Raw genomic sequence first — 11,630 nt, 5'->3', positions numbered from 1 at the left:
TTCACCGAATATGAGAACAGGAGCAGGAAGTAATTAATTGAGCACCTAATGTGTGCCAGACACTGCGTGCTGTATGTTTGATACCCACCAGCTCATTGAATCCTCACAACAAACCCTTGGGAGAAACACTACCTCTCCTGTTTTACAAAAGGAAACACTGAGGCTCACGGAAGCTAGTAAGTTTTTCAATGCCACCCACCCAGATGTTGCCAGGACTCAAACCTAGGTCTGCCTGACAGCACAGCCATGTTCTTCCTGCAGTGGGGAAGGGGCCCAGGGTGCAGGGAGGGACAGTACCCCGGGGAGGAAACCACGGGCCGTGCTCACAGAGCTGGTGGCTTGGCATTGGAGGTGTCCCCAGGCCCAGCAACTCTGATGGGGACAGGCTTGCTCCTTGCCACCTTGGCATCCCTGGACGTCTGTCTGGGGTCAATCTGGCCACGGTTCACACAAAGCCAGGCCCAACTCTGGGTACAATAGCGATAAATAGAATTTATTTTATACAACTGTTACCGACATCCACACGGCCACAGGGGCTTCCAAAATGGGTGTTGGGGCTGGGAGGCTGGCCTTTGGCTTGGCGCCTAAAAAGTGTGACCAGACACACAAGGGCTCCCAGCAACTGTGCCTGGCTGCCTCCTCCATGGCGGTCGGGGGAGGCAAGGCCTGGACTCTAGGCCAGCTGAGACTCTTGGCCTGGAGGGCCCAGCATGGGATGGCAGGGGTTAAGCTGGGTGCTGGCTGAGGAGCCAGGTAGGTCCCCATCCCCCATGAGGGGGTCACTTGTCTGTCATGTGTAGGCAGTGGACAGGGCATTGGCAGACCTGTGGCAGAACTGGAGGGTCCAGGAGGCACACTGGGCACAGCCAGCTCCCTGCCCCTCAGCCCACCTGGGGCTCCAGGGACCTCAAGAAGCAGGGTAGGGTGACGGGAGGTCCCTGGGAAGAAAATCCCACCTTCTAGGGCAGGTGCATGTAATCACAGTCTTCAGTGACCTCTGAAATAATTTTGTCCATTTGTAGCAGAAGCGCCCAGAGAGGGAGAGTGACTTGCCCAGAGTCACACAGCAGAACCCAAATCAGAAACCAGGATCCAGCTCCCATCCCAGTGTTCACTCCCCGACACATCACATCCACCTCGTGCTGCCTCCAGGTGGTAAGCTCTCCACACGGAACTGTCTCAATCCCTCTCTCCCACCTTGTTCCCTCTGAGTCCAGAGGGATGCTCAGGGATGATAGAGGCCCTGGGTGGGGGCAAGCTAGGCCCCTGGTCCTGCTTCCACTAAGCAATCCCTGCCCCAGCCAGGACCCCCAGGCTGGGGGTGGGGACGACGCCAGCAGCTTCCCCGATCCCAGGTCTGGACGGCTCTGCCCTGCAGAGATAGCCCAGATGGGTGGACCACGGGGAGGGTGGGGAGGCAGGGGGCAGCCCACAGGCTGGTGTTGGTCTTCAGGGCAGAGGTCCCGTCTGCCTGGGCTTGACACGACACCTTCCCCTTGTGCTTCTGTGGCCTCATCTGCAGGGCAATGGGGGATGGAGACACCATGAAACATAGCATGGTGGGTGGCTGGCACTAGTGTGCCCTAACTCTGCCAAGTCCCTGCCTCAGGGAACCCCACCCTGGGAGAGGGGCCCACCCTTGGAATTCCAGGCTCTGGGTCTTTCTATCGCATTGGGAACCCCTGAAACTTCTCGCCACCCGGCAACTGCCAAGTCCCTTTCACACTCCCATCAAATCCTCCAACAACGCAAGGGCAGAGGTCACAGGCAGGCGCCATGGCCTGCCCAAGTCACCCAGCAACTTAGTGCCAGGGGCTCAAACCCAGACACATAGCTCCCACCCCAGAGAGGTGACAGAGCAACAGGGAGGAATCAGCTCAGCCCCCTACACACCCCCACCCTCTCCCACCAAACACAAGCTGAAGGGCTTAGGTCTAACCTGCTCAGTTTCACCTTCAGAGGGGGTGGCCCGGCTAACAGCCCTGGAGTCAGACAGTGGTGGTGAGGCAGGTAGCAAGACGGGAGAGGCAACGGGGCGGGAGACACAGGTGTGCAAAGTCACTGGCTGTATCCAGGCCAGGCGAGCCCCACCCCTCCTGGCCTGGGGGAACCTCTTGGTCCAGCCTCAGCTCCCAGCCTCCCCGCCAGCTCATCCCCTTCCAGGTACGGCTCCCTCAGCACCAGCCCCAGGAGGTTGCACCTACCAGCTGGGGCATGTGCTGCTCAGATGCTTCCAGCTGGATCTTGATCTCGGGACATGCAGGGTCCCCCAACTTGCCGGCGTCTGGGTGGGGTGATCGAGAGGGGCCTGGGGAGGGGGGCAGGAGGGAGCCACCTCACTGGCCGCGGGGAGGCACCAGGGAGACGGGGGCACAGGTGGGCGGTCGGCACCAGTGCGCTCCAACCCCACCCTTAACTTTCATCCTTGCCATCCCCCATTATCCTCCAAGACCCTTCCAGAAGAAACCAGCCCTCCAATCCACGCAGCCACCCTAAGCTGGACAATGACCTGCCCGCTGTCCTCCAAGGCAGGGGCAGTCACATCACACACCGACTGTGTGGGGCATGGGAACTGGTGCCCAGCCCTGTCCCCCCCCTACCCCAAGGGTAGCCCTGCTTCGTGGGGAAGCTGCCCTGTCCTGGTACCTGGGGAGCTGCCCCCACTAGTGTTGCTGACACTGTCCTCCAGCCACGTGCTATAGATGAAGGAGTCCCGCTTGTGAGGTGTTCCTGAGGACGACACACTCTCCTGGTGAGGGGGTGGAGAGAGGGAGGGAGGTTAGCCCATGCCCTTGGCACTGGCTAGGGCTCCCTCCCAGCCCCTCTCCCTCACTGCACTCTACAATCCCCCACCCATACTCCCTGCAAGGAGGACGGGCCTAGCCATGTCTGCCCCAGGGAGATCACGGGAGGGCACAGTCAGGGCAGGCAAAGACCCAGGCACACACCACCCCCTGCCACTCATTCACTCAACAAACATTCACGGATGTTCTCCAGGGCTTGCCACTGACATAAATCAGGCATGGGCCCTGCCCTCAGGAGCCAGATATCTGGGAGGCAAGGCAGGCTATGAAGAGACCATTGTAATTCTAGACTCTGCCCCAGCGGGCAGGGCCTGGGTCTGCACTGTTTCCAGCTGCACCTGTTGTATCTGGGGCAGTGCCTGGCAAGCAACAGGGGCCCACTGATGGTTTGCAGAATGAAGAATGACAAAGGGTGTTCCGGGCAAAGCCCAGGGACTGTGAGAACGCAAAGGGGGTTCCTAACCTACCCTGAGACTAGGAAATCAGGGAAGGCTTTCAAAAGGAGGTGTGTGAGACTCAGTTAAGAAGGATGAGTCAGAGCCAGCCTGGCAAAGAAAGGAGGAGGCGGCAGAAGAGTGTTCCAGACAGAAGAGATGGTACACGTGCAAAGGGTCAGGGGTGCAGTAAGCCTGGGAGGCTTGGGAGACCACAAGTGAGTCCAGAATGTCTGAAGTGGTAAGAGAGAAGACTAGAGAGGAAGGAGGAAGGGAGTGACCAGATCTCCAAGAGCTCCAGAAACTGAGCTTCCTGTGGACAGTGCTGGGGAGCCATGGAAGGCTTCTGAGCAGGGTAGGGTTCATCTGCACTGCTCCTTTGGGCCGGGTCCCCTGATCACATCTCAGCCACGCCCAGGCTCGTGGTTCTACTCAGGGCATCTCCAGGGAGCAAAGAGCCCCCTTCCAAGATCCTGTGGAGCCCCCGACCCCCTGAGCCTCTCACCAGGCCTGTGTCCTCTCCATCCACGCCCTCTGTCTCCTCCACCACGCTGGCGAAGCTGCTGGCACTGGATGAGGAGCGGGAGAAGTCCTTGAGCGCCTCTGCTCTCTGCGCGGCGGTCTCCGCTCTGCCACAGACAGCGCCCCATTAGCCGGTGTCCACCCCGAGCCCCGCCTGAGCCAGGCCCTCACTCCCTTGCCCTCCTCAACCCGGGAGGCCCAGCCTGTAGCAGCCAAGCACCCTTGGGGACCCCTTACGGATCCTTGGGCCTCTGAGCCCCCCAGACTCCCCCTGCAGCCTCCTCCTACCCCCACTGGTCCTTCCTAATTCATAAATCTGACCATGTCCCTCCCCTGCTCAAAACCCCCTCCTGGTTCCCCATTTCCCCAGGTAAAGCACAATGTCCTTGGCCTAATGTTCAAAAACAGCAGCAATTCGTGACACTAACGTCATCGACTGCACGTCCACTCTGCGCTGGGCACTGCTCTACGTGCCTTTACCTGAATGATCTTATCACTATGATTATTATACCCATGTTCCAGATGAGGAGACGCCAGGCATAGAGGGGGCAGGCACACAGCCCAGGGTCACTCAGCACAGGTGGGAGGGCAGTGGATGAGGTCCAGGCAACTCCACAGTCTACTCTCTTAACCCCACAAGGTTTTCATGCTCAGGGCCTCCGCACCTCCTGCCTGGAGTCTCAGTCCTCTCAAATCCCAAAAAGCAAATGTGTCTTTCAAAAATCAGCCTAGGGCTCCCACTCCAGGAGTCCTTCCCCGATTCCTCCTCCCAAGGTGAGAATGAGCCTCCCCACGCTGGCTCCTGCATACTGCGTCTCCCCTGTCCCTGCCATCCTTTCCTGCCTCTCTGTTCGCCTACCCGGCTCTTTAGCCTGGGCTGAGTCCTCTCGATTCCCACAGAACCCGACACAGAGGCAGCTCAGCCAACGGACACCAAATGCAGGCACAGCTTTCTCACTGGCCTCTCTGCTTCCATCCCACCCCACTCCAACCTCTTCTCCATAGAGCAACCGTGGTCAGCTTCTTAAAGCATCACCCTCATGATTAAAATCCTCCCAAGGCTCCCTGTCACACTTAGGATAAAAGTCAAAGTTCTTAGGCCAGGCGCGGTGGCTCATGCCTGTAATCCCAGCACTTTGGGAGGCCGAGGCAGGCGGATCACAAGGTCAGGAGATCGAGACCATCCTGGCTAACACGGTGAAACCCCGTCTCTACTAAAAAATACAAAAAATTAGCTGGGCGTGTTGGTGGGTGCCCGTAGTCCCAGCTACTCGGGAGGCTGAGGCAGGAGAATGGCAAGAACCCAGGAAGTGGAGCTTGCAGTGAGCTGAGATTGTGTCACTGCACTCCAGCCTGGCGACAGAGCGAGACTGTTTCAAAAAAAAAAAAAAAGAAAAGGAAAAAAAAAGTCAAAGCTCTCGTACAGCCTGCTAAGCTATAAGCCAGTGTCCGCCCACCTCTCCAACCTCCTCCCTGCCACCATCCAGCACAATGTCACAATGTCTGTCTGGGCCCAGCCCCTCAGGTACTCTTTTTTTTTTTTTTTAAGTGATGGAGTCTTGCTATGATGTCCAGGCTGGAGTGCAGTGGTTATTCACAAGCATGATCATAGCTCACTGCAGCCTCAAACTCCTGGGCTAAAACCATCCTCCTGCTTCAGCCTCCCAGGTAGGTGGACTCCAGGCATACGTCACCACTTCCGGCCACCTTTCTTTCTGTCCCTGGAGTGTGTCCCAGGCCTCTGCACTGGCCGAGCTCCTTACCTGAATGCTCTTCTCTCTGCCATGCCAGTCCTAGCAGGGCTGGCTCAGTTCCCAATTCAAATGTCACCCCATGGAGGTGTCTCCCCTGAGGACCCATCTAAAGCACCCCTGCCCCCAGTCCTTCTTCATCCCCCCCAACCCTGCTTCGGGTTCCTCCTATCACCATGATCCGGAAACAGCTGATGAGGCCATGTTCTGGTGGATCTGCGGCCGTGAGGCGGGGACCTATGTGCAGGGCACCTCTGTGCCCCAGAGCCGGGCGTGGGGCTGGGCATGCACAAAGTGTTCGCTGGGTATATGTCAAAGGAGGGCCCCAGAGAATGCCCAGGCCCCCCTGACACCCTGCTGTGGCAGAGTCAAGGCTCCTGGGCTGTCCCGGGCCCAGGCAGGGGAGGGGAAGGACGGTTCACCACTCCCAAGCCCCCAAGCCCCACGTGCCCTGAGCCCCAACCTGTTCTTGGTCGTGGGCATCTCTGGGGAGCTCTGAGTGGATGAGTTCTCCGACTTGGGCTCCTGTGAGACGTGCCCGCTGTCTGGGGTCTTCTGACCAGCCGGAGGGCTCTCCCTGCGGGGCACACGGGGGCAGCGGGGGGATTCAGCTCCGGGCCTGGCATCAGGGGTAGCATGAGGCCCAGGCGGTGAGGGGGGTCACGGTGCCTCCTGCCTCATACCCACACCCCTATCCTCAGGGCCAGCCCTGGAGCAGTCTTGTGGGCTCCCTGGCGAGCCTGGCCAGTGATGGGGTTGGCACTGATGGGGCTTTATGGGACAGGGATGGGACTCCTCCCAGGTCCTCTCCACAGGAGCAGGTATAGCTGTCCCATTATGGATAAGGAACCTGCCCAGGGATGCAAAGCTAGGACGTGGCAGTGCCAAGACCTGAACCCAGGACTCACAGCACGTGGAGCTCTGGCAGCAGCAAGGACAATGCCCGCTCCCCTCCTGGAGCTCTCAGGGGGCCTGGCCCTGGCCTCACATGCAGCGCCCCAGGTCCCCACAGCAGCCCCACACCATGGGTTGTGTTCTTGTCCCTTTTCCAGGTTGGGACAGTAAGGCTCAGAGGAGCTCAGTGACTCACCCAAGGTCACACATGGTTAGTACCAGGGAGGCAGTACTCACACCCAGGAGCTAGCCTCAGATGTCCGGGGGCAGCCCTGCTGCTGGCCTGGGCTCACTGCCCTCATGCTGCCCACACTCGTTCACCCCCCAGGCCCATCTGTGGCCACCCCAAACATCAGCACTAGGCCCTCCCACATGCGCTGGGGCCGTGGGAAGAGCATGGGTGCTGGCCCTAGACAGATCAGGGCTCAGATCCCAGCTCTGCCCATCACTGGCTGTGTGACCTGGGCAAGCTCCTTGACCCCTCTGACCTACGGCTTCTTGATCTGCATGTGGCACGTTAGGTGACGTGCTGGCCCTGGTGCCCGACACGCAGCAGAGACTTGACTACAAAGCTGTCACTAGTGGGGACAGAGAGGCAGAGGGGCGGCACTCCCTTCTGCCTGCTCTGCTTTGCCACCAAACAGGGATCAGGGATGGGGGTGCAGGGGAACAGGGCACTGTCCCCCCCCCTCACCCACCTCTTCTCCTGCACCTCCTGTATGTTCTCGATGCCAATGGCGCTGCTGCGGCGGGAGCCAAACGGGCCCGACTTCTTCCTCGTGGGGCTCTTCCCAGGGACAATCAGTGACTGTGGGGAGAGGCCCCAACTCAGTGCCACCTTCCCTGGGAGCCCCAGTGCCCCCCAACATCCCCCCTGGGGACCTTGCTACCCCAGGCCCTGAAGCAGAGTTGGTGAGCAAGAAAGAACGAGAGAAGATATCCATCCCCAGAGATAGCCCTCCCAGTTTACAGAAAGCGACAGTCCCCAGGAGGGCAAGGGGCTCTCCCAAGCTCACACGGCAGGACCGCCAACACAGGCCCAGGATTAGGGCAGGGTCCTGAGGGGGCTGGGGTGGGAGGAGGCCGAGTCCTCAGAATAGCTACCACTCCCGGCCCCGCAGGGCTCTGTGGGATCTGCAGCCTAAGGGCGGTGGTCAGAGCGTGGTGCAGCAACCCAAGCCCCACCCCGTACCAGCTGGGCCCTTCCCGGAACTCCAAATTGGGTGGGGGAGGTTCTGGCCCAATAGCTGGAAGACCCCCCGCCAGCTTCCCACATACTGTGCTGGGATGCCCCAGGCCCCAAAAGCCTGCCCCCAGCTTCTCTGGAGGCAGGAAGGGGTAGGACCCCAGGCCAGTTTGTGGCGGGGAGGAGGAGTCAGGGCAGAGGAGAGGGATGGCGCTCCATGCAGACCGGCGATATTGGGGGACGTGCGGCTGGGTGTAGGGCCTTTGGGTACCGGATCCTGGCAGGGACTGGGCCAGGGTCCCAGGGGCCAAGGCAGGGCCAGAAGCCCCTGGTGAGGGGCACTGGCTCTGGCACAGGTACCAGGCCCCAAAGCAGGTGCTGAGTGCCATCGGAGCTGCCGCCACTCCATCCCGCACGCCCTGGGGCCTGTCCCGGGGGCAGAGGGGCAACGTCCCCAATATGGCCTCCGTCCTGAGAGCGAGCAGAGAACAGCGCGTGCAGGCAGCCTCCAGAGCCGGCGGCCCCGCGGACGACAACCTCTTCCACGGTTCCTATGCCTATGGCACTGCCCCGGCGTCCGAATCTACTCGCACTTTTCCCAGGAATAAGCAATGACTGGCAAGCAGCAGAGGGCGAGGGCAGAGAGAGAGAGACAGAGAAAGAGTCAGAGAGCGAGAGAGATGGTGGGAGGGAGACAAAGAGAGGAGGAGAGGCAGGGAAAGGAGGAAGACAGAAAAAGGAAGAGAATGGCGTAGGAGGCAATGGGAGAGATAGGGCCAGGGGAAGGGAAGGCGAGAAGCACAAGGAGAGACAGACGACAGGGGAGACAGGGAGAGAGATGGACAGATAGACAGTTACCCGGAGACAGGGACACGCGTGAGCCAGCGAGGGCACACCAGACGGGCACAGAAGGAAATCCAGAGAGACAGGGACACAAGGACACAGAGACAGGCCCAGGGAGGGTCAGAGACGGAGAAGGAAGACAGGGGAAGGCCGAAAGGAAAAAGCGAGGGTGAGAAGAGCGGAAAAGGGAAGGAGGAGAGGGAGCAAAAAGACAGGTGCGAGAAGGAAGGAGAAACAGAGAGCCAAAGGGCAGAGAGGCCACAGCAGGGGAGAGGGAAGGGAGGAGGGAACAAAAAAACAAGGAGAGAGAGTGGAATGAAAGGAGGAAACACAGAGAGAGGGAGAGTTGTGCAAAAACAAAACAGAAATGGGTCCAATTACTGCCATGGTGGGTGCTGCTGGCCTGGTCCTGTCCCTGGGGCCCCTCTCGGCCACCCATAGGAGGCTGGGTCACTCTGGTGAAGAGGAAGGGAGGGGTTGATAAAACTGGGTTGTGGGGGAGGTTGGGCCTGCTTCTCACATGACAGTGTGCTTGGTGACTGCTGGACAGCAGAGGTTGGGAGAATTCCCTCCTGCCACGTGACATAGCCTCACAGCACTGAGCGCAGGGCTTGGCATGCAGTAGACAGTCAATAAAGGATGGATGGATGGATGGATGGGTGAATGAATGGAGTGGATGGATGGATGGATGGATGGATGAATGGATGGATGGATGGATGGATGGATGGATGGATGGATGGAGATGGATGGATGGATGGGTGGATGGGTGAGTGGATGGATGAATGGATGGACGGACGGATGGACGGATGGATGGATGGATGGATGGATGGATGGATGGATGGGTGGGTGGGTGGGTGGGTGAGTGGATGGATGGATGGATGGATGGGTGGATGGATGGATGGATGGGTGAGGAGCACAGCAGTGGGTGCAGTGTCCTGGGGTGGCCACTAGGCAGTGGACAGCAGTGAGGCCCACAGCCATAGGCCGTATTCATCCATGTGCCCAGCACTCCTGAGTGTGAGCAGCAGAATCCCAGAACCTGGACAACAGTCAGTGATCACACAGGAGGTGCTCCCTCTGGAGATACTCACACAGAAGCCAGATTCCCGACACACAATAGGCAGCCACACCACAGAGGCCCTGGCTGCTGCAGACACACAGTAGGAGGTGCTCACAGAAAAAGTACCCACACAACAGCTCACTTCCTGACACACAGTAGGTGTTCACTGACATCTAGGGTTTAGCACACACGATGTGCTCATATAGCAGTCCATTTTCTGACACAGAGTAGGTTCTCACACAGCAGCCCAGGGCTGTGCACACAGTAGGCGCTCACAGAGTCGATGCCCACACAGCAGCCCAGGACCTGACACACAGTGGGTGCTCACAGGTACTCAGGGCCAGGCCCACAGTAGATGCTCACAGAGTGCACGTCCACATAGCAGCCCAGGGCTTGACACACAGTGGGTGCCCACAGCCTGACACACAGTAGGTGCCCACAGACACCCAAGGCTTGACAGTAGGTGCCCACACAGCAGCCCAGTCCCCAGCAAACAGATAGTAGATACTCAATAAGGAATGAGACATAGAGGCTGCCCCAGGGCTGACCTGCGGAAAGTCACACCTCAGTGTATAAGGGGCCAGGAGGAGGGGAGGGCCAAGGAGCTTGGGAAGGGGCCGCAGGCTGCAAGCTGTCAGCACCGCAGTGTCCTGGCCTGGGCACTTCACCCCTCTCCCAAGGAAAGCAGTGGCTAGACCAAATCCAGAGCCTAGGATGGGCACATGGGCAGCAGGGCAACAGAGAGAGGGGGGCCAGGCCTCAAGAGACAGAGGAGAGCTGAGGGCCCCCCCAGGGAGGGACAGGGGCCTGGGCACAGGGAGGGCACTCACTATTCCAGCTGCCTTGGCCAGGTCGGGGTTGTTGGGCGCGAAGCTCCCGCTGTGGCTGGTGGACACGGTGTTGGGCTTCTTGTTGCTCAGCCCCATGGCATCCATGGACTGGCTGCGGCTCCGGATGACCCTCTGTGAAGGGGGTGGCGGTGGAGGAGGCACAGGATTCCTAAGGGCCGTCCCCTTGGGGAAACCCAGGAGCCCAGGCATCTGGTCCCTCCCCGGCAATGCCACTCTGGATGAGCCCTGGAAATCCCTTCCCCTGGGCACATGGACAGCAGGGCAACAGAGGGAGGTGGGGCCAGGCCTCAATTTCCCTGTGCGTCACATGAGAAGCAGGTACATATGGGGCCTGCCTAAAGGTAGCTCAGGTCTTGGCTCTGCCACCAACTTGCCGGGTGGCCTGGGGGACACGACTTCACTTCTCTCAGTCTCTGGGACACACAGGCTGCTCTGTGCTGAGTGTCCTCATGTGGCTGCGTAAGGACTGCAGAAGATACTGAGTGTACAGAGAGCTCTCTTGACACCTGAGTTTCACTCCTGTTAAGGCCTCTTAGAGCTCTCCTGTCTTCTTTCTTTTCTTCCCTCACACCCTTCTTCCTTGTTTTTTTCAGACCAATCTATACCAAATGTTTGCTGTGGGACCAGTGCTTTACAATCACTCTGTCACTGGATACCCCTGCAAGAAGGGGACTAGCAATCATGCCCATTTCACACATGATGGAACTGAGGCAGGGGCAAGCCCAGCATGCCAGGACCCATGCCCTCAACTCTGGACTCTGCTGCTTCTGAGAAATTATTTGACCTAATCTAGGTCCACCATCCAGCACCTACCAGATGTAGGACCATCGGAGCCCTCCTCAAAGGAGACACCCCAGATCCATACTGACCCCACCTGTCCTGTCTCCAGTCTCCAAGCCTCTTTCTCAAAGATGATCTATTCCCCTCAGTTCCTGGGCAGGCCTGGGCAGCTGGACTAATTCCCTTATTCCAACCCATATCTCCAGCTGTGTGACCTGCCCTGGGTTGAGGGTGAGGTGTGACCAGCTGGCTGGGCACCTGGAAGATGGGCAGGTGGGTGGAGACGGTGGCAAAAAGGCTACCACCTGGGGCCCTGTAGCCTGGGTGAGTCCAGACCCTGTCCAGGAACTACTCCACTCCCCACACTTCTCATTTCAAACAATAGTTGCTGAGGCAGACAGGCAAGGTTTTGCATTTTGCTTTTAAACTTATATTGCACTAACCTAACTCTTTTAAAGATAACAATAACTGTATGAGGTAAGTTGCCATTACCCTACTCAACAGA

General features: G+C 58.9%; 1 protein-coding gene across 9 annotated transcripts in view; it reads right to left on the bottom strand.

Annotated features, from left to right (window-relative positions):
• Positions 1–472: 472 nt before the first annotated feature.
• The window catches only part of RAP1GAP (RAP1 GTPase activating protein), a 72,209-nt gene continuing 61,051 nt past the window's right edge, over positions 473–11,630 (bottom strand). For 3 of the 9 annotated variants that reach the window (XR_001888086.1, XR_001888087.1, XR_001888083.1), the window contains 9 exons: positions 10,325–10,456; positions 8,129–8,206; positions 7,104–7,213; positions 5,975–6,088; positions 3,744–3,867; positions 2,647–2,749; positions 2,205–2,339; positions 1,940–1,982; positions 473–1,516 (listed from right to left, as the gene is read on the bottom strand). Coding sequence is in view for 4 of the 9 variants with exons in the window: in XM_017886561.1 (XP_017742050.1) it covers positions 1,974–1,982; positions 2,205–2,308; positions 2,647–2,749; positions 3,744–3,867; positions 5,975–6,088; positions 7,104–7,213; positions 8,129–8,206; positions 10,325–10,456 (774 nt within the window). In the remaining 5 variants the exon portion in view is untranslated. The remainder of the gene's footprint in view (positions 1,517–1,939; positions 1,983–2,204; positions 2,340–2,646; positions 2,750–3,743; positions 3,868–5,974; positions 6,089–7,103; positions 7,214–8,128; positions 8,207–10,324; positions 10,457–11,630) is intronic. The other 6 variants (XM_017886561.1, XM_017886558.1, XR_001888085.1 and 3 more) reach the window with 6 other exon arrangements.

This window comes from Rhinopithecus bieti, unplaced genomic scaffold, assembly GCF_001698545.2.
Source record: "Rhinopithecus bieti isolate Rb0 unplaced genomic scaffold, ASM169854v2 scaffold_14826, whole genome shotgun sequence".
NCBI classification, from domain to species: domain Eukaryota; kingdom Metazoa; phylum Chordata; class Mammalia; order Primates; family Cercopithecidae; genus Rhinopithecus; species Rhinopithecus bieti.
Note: the sequence above shows the minus strand (reverse complement) of the source record. Positions and strands in the feature narration are given on the sequence as shown.